Consider the following 16965-nt stretch of genomic DNA (forward strand, 5'->3'; position numbering starts at 1 on the left):
CTTTATGCGTAGTCATACGATGATGACAGTGTCCCGAATCAAAAATAGCCATGATGTGATGTGTTGTGCAGTTCTAGTTCTATTTTTGGAACAGGATACCATTGTACAATGGAGTATACATTGGGTATCATTTTCATTTTGGCATGCTATGCACTTCTGAAAATGTGTCACGGGGTTGGAGAGGGATTGGAATGGTTTTATCATGGGTTTGGAATGAAACTTGATACAGGCCAACTGTACCAATACACTGTAGGACTATGTTAACTTTAAGACTGCATACTTTATGCTGTGCCTCTTTTGTGCCTTTCTCTTCGGATTATACAGCAGAATGATTTAGTGCTGTATTTTTTAAATTGAGCATAATAAATAAGTATGATTTTGACATGAAAGCCTTTACTACAAATGTTCTTCTCTCTATTATCTTCTAGGACATTCATTCAGCATCTGGACCAGTCAAATGCCTCTGTTTGTGGTGAAGCTCCTGGTGAGTACAGTATTATGTTCTTTCTCTCCATGCCCTATGCTATTTTAATTAAACAAAAAAGGGAACTTTTCTGAGGAACCACAGTCCAGAGATGATTATCATATAATTGAGCTGTGCCGCAGTAGGGAGTTATTTTTATATCAAAGTTTCCCCTGCTTCCAAGACAAAAGCCAAGTTCCATAAGCGACTACTCGTGGCAGTTTCTCCGATCTAACTGGGTAGGTATCTTCATGAGAGATCTTTCTTTTCCATTACACATCTTTCCAGTTGTGTCAGCCTTTCAACGGTCATGCCTGTCTGTACTGATAAATTAGCTGAATCCTTCGCAAGAAAAGTTCAAGATGAGAAGATACACTGTAGAGAGAAAGCTGGTATAATTTCCATATATCTTTCATAGGTCAGCCAGGTATCATGCATTAGGCATGATGAAATTACTTTACCTCTGTAGCATCCAAATCAAGCCAGAAGTCCTGATGACTTTATCTGTTCAGGTCAAATTTATCACCTAGCAAGATGTGTATTAGTGTTCTGTGTTTGATGGGTTTCTTTAGGGCCCTATTTTGGGGAACAGGCGAACCGGCATAAAGTGCAGCTTTGTGTCAAAGCTGTCTCACTCCCAAAAGGCATATTTTGTCAACATGTGACGTGAGGGTTGCAACTTGCAATATGACTTTTAGGGAATATATGAATTACGATGGGTTCATAACTCGGACGGCGCTGAGTTGGCTCAAGAAGACTTTGCAATGTTCGGTACGGCAACTCGCTCATGTGTCCCGAAAAGACACATGTTGTCATCTAAGTCACAATATGCCTTTTGGGGAGTGAGACACTGTTGCGCGGGTGGGGCATGGCAACAGACGTTTGGTATTTTCTGGACTGAGAAGTACCTTTGATGAAATGGTGAGATGGGTTGGGTGAGGCTGAATATATTATCTGGGGGAATAGTTAGTGTACGTGTTGCAGGTGGATTCAATCATGTATGTCACAAGAGCAGATGTCCAGATTGTCCACCTAGTGATTGCATTTTGAAAGATCCTGAACCTCTGTGTATGTGTGAGGAGCAAGTGAAACATGAGGCTAGAAAATGATAGAACATATATCAAAGGCAAATCAAAAGAGAGATCAACCAGGTGCTCAATGGAGATAAAGGTTTTGTTAAAAACATGTGCTTCTAGGATCAACTGCCACTCGGCAAATGACGGTGGAGAGGGTGTGAAATCAAGGTACTTTTTACATTACAAACGCCAACATGTTTTGACCTACTGGTCTAGGGCTAATATGACTTATTAGTCCTGATGAAGACCAGTAGGTCGAAACATGTTTTAAACTGTTTTGTAATGAATGAATAAAGTAACTTGATTTCATGCCCTCTCCTCCGTCATTTCTTGAGTGCTCGGATCACTCTTCTTTTTTCAAGATATTAAAAGCATTCTTTCTTTGTCTTCACTCAGTGACATTGACAATGATAGATGAGGCGAAATAAAGCAGTTTTAACTGTTGCCCTGAGCAGACATCCACAGATGTCTACAGTAGGAGGTCAATGCAGCAGTCATTTATCTGTATCTGTGCACGCCTGTCCATGTGATCTGTCCATGACAAATGTCTATAAAACAGGGTTGGTACACTCATTGGATGGAATATGAAACCGAACCAGGCAGTGTGTAATGATAATCGACCCAGTTGACCAATCAGTAAGCCTTTTAGAAAGGATAAACACCTATGATATCATGCCTTCAATAGTCTCCATGTGTTGTGGTGCACAAGAATTGTGTTGGATACAAGCATTTAACCTTTGTCAATATGATTTCCAGCTTGAGGAATGTCTCGAAGTGAAACAAACAAGCATATTTTAAAATCAGGCACAGGCAGTGTGTGCAGTGCACCTCTGGCAATTAACATGTGCTGAAAATAACAATGGAAGAGAGCCTGTGCACTATATGTCAGTAGTACGTCGCCTCACGCATCCTACCCCAAAATAGGGCTGAGAAATATCCTGCTAGCATCCCGACCCTTAGAGTCTGGACTGCTCCTAAATATAAACCCATCTGGAAATGAGCTGAAGGCTGGTGCTAGGTTACTATAGGTTACCAAGGTTATTTTCATAGCATTAGATGGAGAGATATCTTGTGTGCACATTTTGGCCTAATCATTCTCTCCAGTTATAGAGAATACATTGCATACACTAGGCCTACATGTGGAATAGAACACAACTCTGAGTCTGACTGGGGAAGGCAAGTAGGCAACACACAAACGTTGTGTTGTGTTCTTGTGTCCTCCTTATTCATCTATCAGATAAGATACCATGTTCACTTGCCAAAGATTACAAATAAAGAATATTCTCTGCCTATGGTTGGCAGCTACAGTATGCCACGCCTTGTTATCCAACTTAGCTAATTAGCTAATAAAGAGATGCATTTACAGTACTTTCTGTTAGTGACTGTACGTAATCGTTTGGTTAAGGTTTCATATTTTAATAATCAGATTTCTCGAAATAATGCTTGATTATCTCTTGCAGCATTGAAGCTGCAGCGCAGGACATCGCCCAGGGAGGTGGTGGTGCAGTCAAACTCATCTGTCTTCCTCCCTTGCCCTGTACGCTCATTCCATGCAATGTACCGTTGGGAGAAGGACAACTGCATCAAGAACTACCCCTGCCTGTTTTCTGGGGACTCCTGTGTCCTGGGGCCAGCTGTGGACACACCCCTTAAGGAGGGTGTGTTCCGTTGCATGGCTACCGAAGATGGATTTAAGGTTGAGGTCATCTCCTTTAGGCTGGTATACAATGGGGGGGCCCTAGCCACCTCCCTCGCTGCGACCTTGGGGTCTTCTCTCTTGCTCGCTGCAGCCACCCTTTGGCTCCTGTAATTGCAGCCAAAGCTAATGCTGCTAAAGCTAACCCCTCATCCTTATTGGCTCCCACTAACAGGAAAGGCAGGGGGTCACTGTTACCAGGTTAGGTTCGCACAGCATTGAGGTACAGGGTTTGGATTGCATGGTAACCACTATTTGCTTTCCTTTTGGTCCTTGAATTTATCATATCAATTTAGAACAAATTAAACTTCTAGTTCCAAAACTACAGTAGTAGTAAATAGATGATTAAATAATTACTTTCAATATTAAAACAACATACTTTGCAGCTGTATAAAGATTAATTAGAACTTGAAAAATACATAATATTCAAACTTAAGAAGTTGTTTTTTAAGCTTGCTTGTTATGAAATGAAGTCATGAGAGTTTTTATCTAGATTCATATCACAATAAGTGCTTTGCGAACCTTGCCTCTGACTCAAAAAGATACATATCCAATGAGTTGGGCAAAGAAAAACCCAATACCAGGCCAATTATTTTTACTGTTTCTCTACTTATTTTGAAGTTGACTTGATTGTGCTTATTTGTGAATATGTAAACCTTTAATACTGCTCTTACATCTATAGACATGCATCTTGTCAGACTTGTTGGACATCATTATAGCTCACTAGTATTCAGAAACAATGTCTGGTATTGAGATTTAAAAAGCCTTAACACTTCTGGGACATGTACCCCTAAGCACAATTTTGCAGTTGAAGCAGAATATTGCAGATGTGGTTTAAGACTTGACACTAATAATGGTGCAGCCAAGTCTATTCCAAATCAGCAAGAAGGAAGTGTCAGCTTTTTGAAAGGAAGTCGGATGGGCATGAGCTCATTCTCAAACATCACTGTGTCTCAGCACCTCCTCCTCAGACAAGGTAATTTTTGCACTGCAACAAATGTGAGTCTTAACAAGTCATTTAATGTTGTATTCACTCTTAAAATCCAACTTTTAAAATCCATTCTTCTTATCGAGCAAAACAAAATAAATCAAATCAAATCTGTCATGTACATGACAGATTCGTTTTTTCAGTTTTCTTTCAAGAAACATTTTCTTTCAAGAACATTTCAAGAACGCAGTTGTAGTCAAGTGGATCTATTGTAATGAACTCCATTTGATGATTTCTTCATAACTCGATAATTAATTCGATATTAAGACAGAATTAGATATTAAACGACTCAATGTCATCTTTTTTGCAGTGATATTTTTATCAGATGGTATCAGACAAACATTTCACTACTGCATTTTCAGTAATCATTACTATTAAGTCATAATTTCAAGGGCAGATGAGGCTAAAATAAGTTGCATATAGACAATAGAGCTGCATTTTGTAGTGTGCCAGGAGGAAAAAAGGCTTGTGGTACTGTAATTATAACAGTGAAGTACAGTATGTTATGTATTTTATGCTCTGTCAATGCTGAATCCTACCTTTGCTGCCTATGTACTGTATGTGCCAGTTTATCTTGATGGTTATGAGTTTTTTATACCATAGTTATAACAGGATGCATAACCACAGGCTGCAAAACATTTGCCTCTTTCCACAGGGAAATCAGAGCTATGTAACAGGCTATAAGAAGTATAATTTTTCATACTTTTATGCTGCGAAACAAAAGGCTTGATAGATTTCAATAAGAAGTAAAATAGCAACCACAACAAACAGCAACCACAGAGAGAGAGACTAATCATTTTTCTCTTATGCCATATATCGTCGTGTTCCGGGTATATATGACATAAGAACAAAATGTAATTTTGTAAGCATGGTCAATAACAGTTGTTGTATCACTGAAGCATTAATCTCTCAAGGCAGATTTTCTTTTTTTTTTACATTGTTCTCAGATTTGCGATTGCTGAAGCATACACAAGTCAAACCTTATGAATACTAATAAACTGATTGAGGAAGTACAGTAAGCTAATTCATTTCAGAGGAAACTTAGTAAGCGTCCTCTGTAATGAATTATTCAGTGGATTAGCCGGCTCTTAAGAGTTTGGAAAATTACCATCGTATAATATAATTTAAATCTGGCCACGCAAGGCTAACCACTGCAGCAGATATGATATTTAAACAACAAAGCCAGCTTGTCATGTTAACATTATCAAGCCTTCAGACAGATCAGGAACACATATATCCCTAACGATACCCTATATAGGAATTGTCCAATATGTCTTATCAGATAAGTCGGTAGATAATGAGCATACCTTATATTATGACAGAATATACTTACTTAAACTAAAACCTACTAAATTTCTTAGTTATTAAAGGCAACCTGTCTGCTTTTTCTTTCTATTTGTGGTTGGTTGTGTGTTGCTGTCTTCAGATCTAAGCTTACTGCATTGCACTGATGCCATAATTAAGCTATGTTAAGCTCCTCATCCACCTAACACTCTTGTTGCTTTTTAGGATGGTTATTCAGCAAATCCACACCATTCTTTACATGGATTTTCCTCACACCCCACATGCTGTAGACACACACATACGGCAATATTATACTTACTTTTTATGCCAGTTCCTACAGTACAACTACTGTATCTGTGCAACTGTGCTCTAAAAGAGTGTGTTAGATTTGCCACTTTAAAGCGGTTGTGCTAGCCATGGCTAATTAGGCAAATACACCTGCATTGCCTAATGCCCACTGTTTTGTGAAACAAGCTTTGTTTCTCTGCTACACAAGATTGATGACCTGGTGTCATATGTGAAGACCAATGAATTGGTGCCATGCAGTGTTGATTGTATTGGTTTTTCTACGGGAGTAGCCCCAATGCTCAGGCTGATACCACTCTGAAATGACACCTCACCTAATTAACATCCTTGACCAGGGTGACAGCCAAAGATTTGGACTGTCACTGGTAATGTATCGACTTTACCTTATTGTACCTATTACCATTCTATTCTAAATGCCAACATGACAGGTAGAATTACTAGAGTGGTTGGTGATTATGAATGTTTACCAGACACTGTGGCCAATAGACAAAAAAGTCCTTTCCTGCTCTGTTTTCAATGCTGCACCTGTGTGTGGCTCATAGAAGTTAGATTTTTAACCACTTAAACCCTATTTCAAAATTTGTAAAAACGACCGATCTATAAGCTCACAATGTGGTACGTTGTGAGCTTGTAGATCTGCTGATTTTGAAAAGACAATTCGATTTTTTTTTAAACATCTTCTTGTCTGTAATGACAGAATAGGGGCACCAGGTGGTTAATAATTGCTGACACTATTTTCAAGTCCTTGCTTTGACACACCTAGACATTCATATGTATGACGCATCAAACTCATCAAACATATCATCCACTGCCATCTATTATCAACAGCCAGTCTGATGATAAAGGCTAATCTCCCTCAAAGCAAGATCTTGATATAATGCCTTCAGGAAACCGTTTTGGTAAATCACGCCATCTGCTGTAAATGAATCTATGTCGAGTTAAGTGTTTTGTTTGCTCTGGGGGTTTTGAATGTCAAATACTGTACATTGTCATTGTGTGTGTGTGTGTGTGTGCCAAAATTCTGTGTCTTGATATATCTTATTTTAAAATTAACACACCAAACTCTATTCAAAATAGATTTGTATTGGTGCCATATCAGTCTATCACCTCATAATCACACATCATGTATTTTTAAATAACAGATATCTATAGTGCAATAGATATTCATGTAACAAATCCATAATGCCATGTGTTTTCTCTCGACCGAACAGTGTGCAGTGAAATTAATAAAGTATTCAAATGATGTATACACCTTGAGCATTTCATTTATCTGAGATAGATGTGTGTAGCCTACTTTAAGCTGTCAGTGACCTTCTGTTTACTGTAGCTCAAACTGATTTACAATATATTTTTTTCAATATATTTCTTTGAGCTTTTTCTGCCTTTATTAGATAGTACACAGTAGTCTTGACAGGTAATTGGGAGAGATGGGGAGTGACACGCAGCAAAGATTGTGTTCGGGGTCAGGCCTATAGGTGCCCGGACCACTACGCCAGCCGCCCAGGCCTGATTTACAATATTGACAGTACAAAATGGAAACAGTAGCAGCTATTTGATGACAATGACCAATGTTTTAAACAATACGAGTGTATAATAAACAAAGTACAGCTAAAACTAGATAATGCAAAGAACAAGGCTGCATGTGGGCCTACACACAATCAACTCTACTGTTTAAAAGTTAAAACATATATCACAAAATGGTTAATACATGGCCTGCATGGGCATGATATGAGGCTAATGAAGGTCTAGCACCATCTATTGGTCAACACTCTTCATCCAAAACATGACTTGTTTTCTATTAATTACTCACCCCACAAAGCTTGAATACATTGAGATGTTTTTGTCGCATTCCTGAGCCAATAATACAATATATAGACCAACACAAAACTATAAAGAATAATGTAAACTCCAAAACAACTCTCACAGTGTAATCACTGAGAGGCCAGGTGATCCAGGTTAATATTGGATTATTGGCTCAGGAATACAAGAAAAACATTCAAGGCTTCATGGGGTGAATAATTGATAGAAAATAAGTAATATTTTGGGGTTAAGTATTCCTTTAAAGGTAGTAAGGTAGTAAAAGTAGTAACATCTGTAACTAAAGGGTCAGGGATTAGATCCAAACAAAATGTCGATCAACAGTCCCAACCTGTTCACTCACAGTTCATTGTTCTGGGTTTGATGATGCACAATGCACATGTCTGTCATACTTATCAGTATCACTGGGCTGTTTCACAAGACAGCAAGCCACAAACAAAGAAGTACTGTAACATTGTGGTGCATGTGCCATTGTTTCATATACTGCCATGTCACAATTTTCCGATATGTTGGAACACTTCCTCTTTAATCTTCATCCCCAAATGAAACTCGGAGCACAGTTTGGGTTGCCTAGGGCAGGGCCTGCAAACTTTGGTCAGAGCCATTTGGAATGGGGTCTGATCATGTGAAACTAATACATCTTGATCACATGACCCCAGAGATAATGTGTACCGAGTTTTGGACGAACTCTGTAGGCCACTGTAAGATTAGTAGCAAAATGTGAGTTTTGAAGAAAACGCACATTTTGCAGAAATGGCAGAAAATGTAATCAGGAATTCAGGGGAACAAAGATGTTGATTGTACGGTGTACCTACAGTTCAATAGGCCAAAAACGTGAAGTGGGCTGTTGTAGTACCACCATGAGGAGGTTTGACATTTTTTAGATGGAGCCTGGTTCTTCCATAGCTTAGTGGAAATGTGCATATACATTTCCCAGCATTCATGTGTGGCATTTTGTGCAAAACGGCCAGCCCCACAAACCTTTGAAGCCAATAAGCGAATTAGAATGGAATATGATAAATGTGACAGATTCGACTTGATCACATGACTATAGAGATAATATGTACCGATTTGCGTGATGTTTGGATAAAACATGTGTTGGTGGTGAGGCTCAAAGATTTGGGTCATGATTAGTCTCGCGTTGCCAGACTGTTGCCTCTCGCAATTTCCAAATGCTTTCGGATATTGTGGAATAGTTGACTGGATACACGAGACTATAGGTCATGATATATAGACCTGGTAAGTTTAGGATTTATTTTATTATTTTATCATTGTTTAAACTGTTAATAAAGTATTCAATCAATCCATCCATCAAGCAATCAATCAATCAACAACAATTTCTGCCAAAGGTTTGTCAATTATGACATCCCCAGAAGAGGGATATGCTAGGGTTCATGTCATTAATCTTTGAAAACTTTTAATGTGAAATGTATCCATTTTGTTTTTGTTGGACTGTAGGGGAAATGAGATTGTTTGTTTCCAAACAATCTCTTTAGCTCTTTCCTTACATTATCTGCAGTGCTATGTGCAGGCTACCATAAGCTAGTAGAGTTGAGTCAAGCTGGTACCAAGTACCGGGAAAACGGTTCCACTACATCTGAGATTATTTATTTTATTTATATTTTATTGCTTACAGGCTGCATTTCCTTGCAAGAAACTCCCCCTGCATTCCTGAGAAGTTGCTAACAGAAACGCGCACGCACGGGTCGCACGCACACACACACACACACACACACACACACACACACACACACACACACACACACACACACACACACACACACACACACACACACACACACACACACACACACACACACACACACACACTCTCTCTCTCTCTCTCTCTCACACACACACACACACACACACACACACACACACACACACACACACACACACACACACACACACACACACACACACACACACACACACACACACACACACACATCTGATTTGGCCCGCCCATCCAATGCTGTGTCACTTCACACAGCATTGGATGGGCGGGCCAAATCATGTGAAAATGTGTTGTGAAAAGGTACATCTCTCTCGTCATCACAGAAGTTTAGGTAAGTTCTGAGGAGTTACCTATTTTTCCCCCTATGCAGCCTTTTTAGCATTACTGTATGTATGAGTATACGTATCTCAAGGACTGTTAATATTAGACAATTGGTCATCTTTGATTAACAGTCAGAAGTAGCACTATTCGTTCAACTTTAGGCAGAGGTTTACAGTAAGACAAGCAGGGCTATGTATGGGACAAAGATGCTGCTACTATACAGGTGCATTTGGCTGATGCAGGAATCAAATCTGATCTAGCATGTGGTGACATTACATGATTAAGTCAAATCATTGAATGGGAATGGTATGATGGGGAACACAGTAATATCGGGAAAGCCTATATGATGTTTTAACTTTAAATCTGTGAAAGCTTCAGGTGTCATTTATGTTATGTATGTATATAATATAGCAACACTAAACACAGGTGATTTTCACCTGGAAAATTATAATTTTGAAATTTTCATAATGTTGCTGATGTCTGAGGTGGGTGTGCGTCTTTCAGTACCTTCATGATGCTCAGTGACATCATAGGTTTGTTTCCCTGCCCACATCCCTGTTTTTTTCTACAGGCAGGTGTTCGGGGGAATTTCACCCATGTTTAGTGATAGTCTTGTACGTGAGGGACTTGAAGCTAGGCTACGGGAGATTCATGTTTAAACACAAAATGACTGAAAGGAAATAGTTTAATGTGTAAACAGTGACTCTCTCCAATTTAGATCAAGATGCAAAATACTGTAGTTAATGACTAAACAAGTCTGTCAATGAGCTCAAAAGGGTTCTGCAATCTGCATACCCTGGCTACTATTTAGCTAATCAGCTGTAATGGGAAGGTCACAGCCAGGTTTGACACCACAACAACTTCTGGGGCTCCATAGAATTGTGTCTTGTTCAAGTGTCTAATTAATTAATGCCTGCTCATTCATGACTATTTGCTGAAGTTACTCACTCACTGTACTGTAGGATTTAAATTAAACTATATGGAAATCATTGTATTCATGTTCAAATATGAATGACTATAGAAAACAATATTGCAACATCATTCTACAATAATGGGCTTAATATGAGGCAATATTAATATTATTGATTATTTTCTATCTTATCTATTGTTAGCTTCCGTGCAGGAACGCCTGTGGTATCACTGTTTTATTTTATATAACCAGGAAGGAGGAAGCATTCCATTCCATTCATGGCATATCAGTTGTCGTCATCTACTTATTATAGTAATCTTGTGATTAGATAACTGCAGACGTTGTAAAGACTGACAATGGTCAAATGGTCTTGTGCGTCATATGATGACCATCAAACTGGGTTTTGATACTCTAGACCGTGTTCCTATAATTGCCTTCACAGATTTCTATTTATTACAAATAAAGCCATATATCGTGCAGTGCACGCAACAGTGATCAACCGTTTCCGGATTGGAATTACATGGTAAGGGGCCTCTATAGATTGCACCTCCAAAAACTGCTTTCACTTCTAGGGCATCACAAAAACGAACAGTAGCACCATCCATCTGTCATACATACAAACTCTTCTCTCCACAGCTTTCTCATGTCCTGACAGCTCCAACCCATGACTGACACAGACAGCCCTGGGTAGGCAACCAGACCTGCACTCGGGAAGCACACTTTCTAGATGATGATGAATCATTATCACGCTAATAGGTAACACATGTAGTTCTTGCCCACATTATTACAGTTTTACAGTCATTTAACATAATGATCCATGAGAGGATAAACACGGAAACGGCTGTATAAATCTTCACAGCACATTATCTGCACCAAGTTGTAAATATTTACTCAACTCTTGTCTGGACTGAGTTGATGGTTGATGGATGATGGTTATTAAAAGTGACAGATTGTTCACGTGATCACCAGTAGTTTTGACCTGGTGACCCAAATAAAAGCTCATCCACCAGCTGGCATTAAAGGACCACTTCACCACTTTTCAACCTATCTTCATGTAATTGGTCCTCACTAATAGAGCACCGAAGTCTGACGTCACTTTCAGTAGAGGGTGCCAGTCCACAGGTTCATGTATTTTTTTATTTGCATTGAAATCCCCATAGGGGGATTTTAGGTCACTTCATATAAGAACTGTGTTTGAAAAATGATGAGGAATCCAAGCTAATAGAAACTTCAGGCTTTCTATTCCTAAATATTCTTTAAAATAAATCTGGGTTTCTGAACTGCCCACAGCCCTCCTATGAGACACAGACTGAGTAGAAATTGTGCTATTTTATCATGAATATTAGTGAGGACTAATATAGGAGGATTATATGAAGATAGGTTGAAAAGTGGTGAAGTAGTCCTTTAACAAATAAAATACCCACCCACTATCAGTCCATTCTTTGTTGCTACTGTTTTATAGAATATATTAGGCAATGTGTTGTTACCACACTGGAAGGACATTTCAGTAATCATGCTCCAGTATGGTTTCTGCACTGTCCTGTCCATGTTGTAATCAAGCAGAGGGAGAACGACAAAGATATGGCGAAACTTCGTCTCACTCTGTCTTGTTTCCTTTCAGGTCCATTATGATGGTATTCTATTTGATGGGCTTCAGCACTTTAATGCTTCGAGCTCTCACATCTCCACCATCATCATCATCATCATCATCATCAGCAGCAGCAGCAGCAGCAGCAGCAGCAGCAGCAGCAGCAGCAGCAGCAGTAGAATCCTCTCCCAGCCCAAACACTGACGGGGGACCCTGTCAAATCTACAATTTTGGCCGCTCTGCAGACTGCCTTGGAAAACAACTTGACAATGTTCCATGGAGACAGTTTCCCTCCACACTAGAAGAGATCAATCTCTCCTATAACAATCTTCAAGCTGTCCGTGCCAATGACTTCCTTCACCTCCCTCACCTCCGTGTACTTCATTTGCAGTTCAATAACATTTCCTGGATTGATGACAATGCGTTTAAGTACAATCCACTACTGGAGCATCTTAACATCTTTAACAATTCCCTGCAGGAAATTCCTGCCACAGCTCTGAAGCCCCTGTTGAACCTGAGGGAGCTCTACATGTCAAACAACCTTTATAAACATGCTACTTTGGCTGATGGCTTCTCCAAATTTATCAAGCTCAAAGTGCTCTCCATGGGCGGCCCTCTCGTAATGGGTTTAAAGAAAGGTGACTTCCAACCCTTGAGGAACATGAAGTTACATGGTTTTGCTATTAAATGCTCATCCAATCTGAGCTACTATGAAGCTGGGAGCTTAGAGGTTATCCATACAAGCCAGATGGGTTTTGATATGGCCATAGATCAAAGGCCATACGTTCTCCCTTTGATGCTACATGACCTTGCAAACAAGACCTTCAGTGTCATTCAGTTTCGGAACCTCTTTGAGTTCACGTACTACAAGGGAGATGAAGACATTTTCCAGGGTTTACAACATATTACAGCATATCAGCTCATCTTTCACAGGGGCAAATTCAATGAGAATCTCCTGAGGTTGGCTTTATTGAACTTACAAGTAACGCCTATCAAGAGGCTAAGACTGCAGTATATTGACTTCGCTCGTTCGCCAACCTTTGTTGATAATGGAGCAGATTCCAGTATAACAGACCTAGCACTGGACAAACTAGATCTTTGGTAAGAGCTATCTATTTTAGGGCTTTCAAGTTCTATTCATGATTAGCACACCAAAATGTTATGCTTATTTAAATAAAATCATACAAAATTCTTAGTTGATAGTCCAATCTTGATAACATTTGAGATATTTTGTTAATAATAATAATGTTCACAAAAAGAAGAATGCAAACAAGACAATAGCCATAAAAGAGCAAAGTGCAAGTAATTCAGATAACAAAAGCTATATAGTAGCTTAGATAACAAGATAACAAAGCTATATAGTAAATGAGGATTCAAAATGAGCATCTGCAAAAGATTTAAAAGCTGATACTAACTTAAGTAGTCAAATTTCCTCCTCACTAGATCCACCCAGATACACAGATACACACTTGTTACTGTGTGTTGGCCCTGTCCCTGCACTGTGTTACCCAGACCTATGATAGTAAATACCCTGTAACTCCTTAGTCTTTAGCAGTTTAGCCTAGACTCCAGAACAGACCCTTAATTGCCTGAAGCTTTCATGCAATGCATCTCTGTATGTGCTATATTTAAATATATCAAATGATAGCGGGGCATGGTGAATCACAGCTAGTAGGCCCTGGGTTCGATTCCCGCTGGGGGCGTGTTCTCTCCTCCGCATCATCAGTGTCCATACCCTAGGTGTGGTTGGCGCATGAAATGCATGTGACAATTTTTTTTTTCTTTATTTCTATTAGCAATAGAATACATTAGATTCTTTATTTTCATATTCAGCTGCAGCTGAATATGCATATGCGTAATTTGAAGTGACAAAGACATAATGTTTTACAGTTTGTGATTGTTCCTGTTCCCGTAGGTATATCAGCAACCCTGATGTTCTGCGATTTGATTGGCGCTTCACCTGGTTCAACAAAGTCCAAGAGCTGACTATTCAAAACGTGTACTTCAATTCTATCCCTTGTGATGCCTGGGATGAGATGGGAGGTGTGCAGCATCTGAATGCCGCTAATAATCGATTGGTGGATACAGTACTATTCAACCCAGGATGTGATTACAAGACCAAGAGGCAAAGTCTTCACACCTTCATTCTAAGCTACAACAGTTTGTCCAGTCTGAAGATCTTGTCAACATTGTCTGAAATGTTCCCACGGCTGAAAGTGATGGACATAAGCCACAATATGCTTGGTTCTGCGGCAGAGAGCCGGGACTGTGTCTGGAAGCACAACATCACTCGGGTAATTGCTAATAACAACAAATTTGACAGTGAAGGACTCCTGTGTCTGCCCACTACGGTACGTTACCTAGATCTCTCCCATTGTGATCTCAATGAGCTTAACATGCGATACTTTGAGAAAGCCACTGAACTTGAAGAACTTTTGCTGACAGGAAACAAGATCAAATTTATTCCTTCTCTTTGGAAAAGTCCCTCTTTGCAGGTGCTGGCCCTGGATGATAATTCGTTTGGTCTTGTTAGTATACAATCCTTCCAGCTTATGCCTCAACTCTCTCAGCTGAGGGCAGGGAACAACCCTTACCACTGTACCTGTGATCTTCACGCCTTTATCAAAGACACACTGTCCAAAGAAGAGTTCAATCTTACAGACTGGCCTGAGAATTATAAGTGTTACCACCCAGAAGCCTTGCGCGACACCTTCATTTCCAATTACTTCCCAGGCCGTTTGGCTTGTGACATCAGGCTTGTTATTGTAATCTGTGTTGCTACCACGGTGGGTGTGGTCCTGATAATAATGCTGATTTGCTACATTTTTGGAGTTCCATGGTATACCAAAGCCACTTATCAGATCATCAGGGGCAAATACAGGGCTTACAAGGAAAAGGCAGCAGGCCAATCACAGGTCTATGCTTACCATGCCTTCATATCATATAGCCACTCTGACGCAGACTGGGTGAGGGACCAGTTGTTGCCTTGCCTGGAGAACAACAAAACCCCATATCGTCTATGTATTCATGAGAGGGACTTTATGCCGGGAAAGTGGATCATTGATAATATAATTGAAAATATCGAAAACAGTCATAAGGTAAGAGCAGATAGATGACACTTTAAGCTAATACTTTAGAATAAATGTTTTTATATGTGATTTATGATTTCCAACAACAATGCAAAAAGTGAGGCTCAGAACTCTTAGTTCTTGTTTGGTAAATCAGTTCAACAAAATAGTAGGTAAAAGAATCAAGTAAATACTAAAGTCTGTTTGCATATTTATTCCTCAACCTTTCTTCCTCTATCTGCAGGTCATCTTTGTCCTCACACATGACTTTGTGAACAGTGAGTGGTGCAACTATGAGCTCTGCTTTGCCCAGCAGAAAGCTGTGGGCAAGACTTTCAGTGATATCATCCTAGTGGTAAAGGAGCCAATTGATGCCCACTCTCTGCCCAACAAGTATTGTAAGCTAAAAAAGATGCTGCATAATAAGACTTACCTGGAGTGGCCACAGCAAAAAAAACAACAGGAATTTTTTTGGGCACAGCTGAAGAGTGTTCTGGGCAAACCAACCCTGGCAACAGAAAGGATCCACAGTGTTAGGAGCAGTGTCTCGTCAGTGGGTGCCATGTCAGGGAAAGAGCACCCTCTGGAGGACAGGAAGACAGAAATTGCCACAGCCAGTGAAGCTGTAGAGGTAGAGATGCATAAAGAAGTTATACACAACATTTGCTGAGTTGTATAATCAGAACGCAATCCCAGTCACATGAGGACACATTTTGCTATGATTGCATGATGCTTCCTCAAACACTGTCTAAGTAACTGTCAGTTCCATGTTAACATGGTACCAACAATTTGAGAGCAAAAGCCTGCGTCTCATTACGAATCTGATAAAGAAGAACACGATATCTCCACTTTACTGGCCCACAGCATTCTGTCACGTTACTCCAGAGGGCCTCGGAGATGCCCTAGCCTTCCACTCCGCAACGCGTGCCCTCTGAGAGACACAGCACAGGCTGAGAGGGGTCCCTGCTGACAGGCACTGAAAGGCCACTGAAACGGCTCACATGAGATATCCCATGTCGCACTCTGGATAACAAGCACAGTGGTGACAGGTGTCATGCTGTGAAGGGACCATATTCCATTACAGTCTTGGACCTTAGAGCTTTGAGATCATCTAAGCCAGCCAACACATGCTACAAGACTAGATGTGCCATGTCAAATCAAAGGGCACACAAGTCATCATATCCAAAATAGTGAATGTGTCAGGGCAGGTCAAAGGCATGGTTGGGAATTGTCAGATTATGAGATGCATGGACTGATCACTAATGTTTGGAGAGTAATAACTTAATTTATAGTCCATCAGTCATCACAGTGCCGCATGCTGAAAATAGAAGATACAAGCTTACAACACGATCAGCAATTTTTTGTGTATAATCCAGGTTTAAAGCAACGTCTAATCTGAGGAAATATTAGGATGATTAATTATTAAACAATGACATGAAAATTGCTATATGTAAATAATGTATAGTTGTAGTTAGCCTATAGATCATGTAGCCTACTTTTGTTCATTCTTTCCCCCCCATATTATATATATTTCTGTTTATTCTGCCCTCTAAAGGCGCCTACTCTAGAAACATGTTCAAATTGATATTAAACTAGAACTGCACTCTGTCGAGTGCATACTTGCTTGTTGCACACTAGTAGGCCATAAATGGCCAACTAGTGCGCAAGCAGAGCGTGCAAGTCCTTTCGACCGCTGTAAACTGTCA

The 16965-nt window shown here is 39.9% G+C and overlaps 2 protein-coding genes across 2 annotated transcripts in view; both read left to right on the forward strand.

Moving 5' to 3' along the window:
* The window catches only part of LOC310855863 (semaphorin-7A), a gene marked incomplete at its 5' end in the record, with an annotated part of 30444 nt that extends 23380 nt beyond the window's left edge, over nt 1-7064 (forward strand). Inside the window, 2 exons of the mRNA XM_083761028.1 lie at nt 429-484; nt 3000-7064. Of these exons, the coding sequence (XP_083617154.1) occupies nt 429-484; nt 3000-3349 (406 nt within the window). The 3' untranslated portion in view covers nt 3350-7064. The remainder of the gene's footprint in view (nt 1-428; nt 485-2999) is intronic.
* A 5052-nt stretch (nt 7065-12116) lies between these two features.
* On the forward strand, nt 12117-16756 carry tlr18 (toll-like receptor 18; the record flags this gene model as incomplete). Its single annotated transcript, XM_083762163.1, has 4 exons — nt 12117-12124; nt 12225-13292; nt 14107-15289; nt 15504-16756. The coding sequence occupies 4 exons, from the start codon at nt 12117-12119 to the stop codon at nt 15927-15929; spliced, it is 2685 nt and encodes an 894-aa protein (XP_083618289.1). The 3' UTR covers nt 15930-16756.
* Between the last annotated feature and the right edge of the window lie 209 nt (nt 16757-16965).

Source organism: Protomyctophum parallelum (genome assembly GCF_964188405.1).
Source record: "Protomyctophum parallelum genome assembly, chromosome: 3".
Classification (NCBI taxonomy): Eukaryota; Metazoa; Chordata; class Actinopteri; order Myctophiformes; family Myctophidae; genus Protomyctophum; species Protomyctophum parallelum.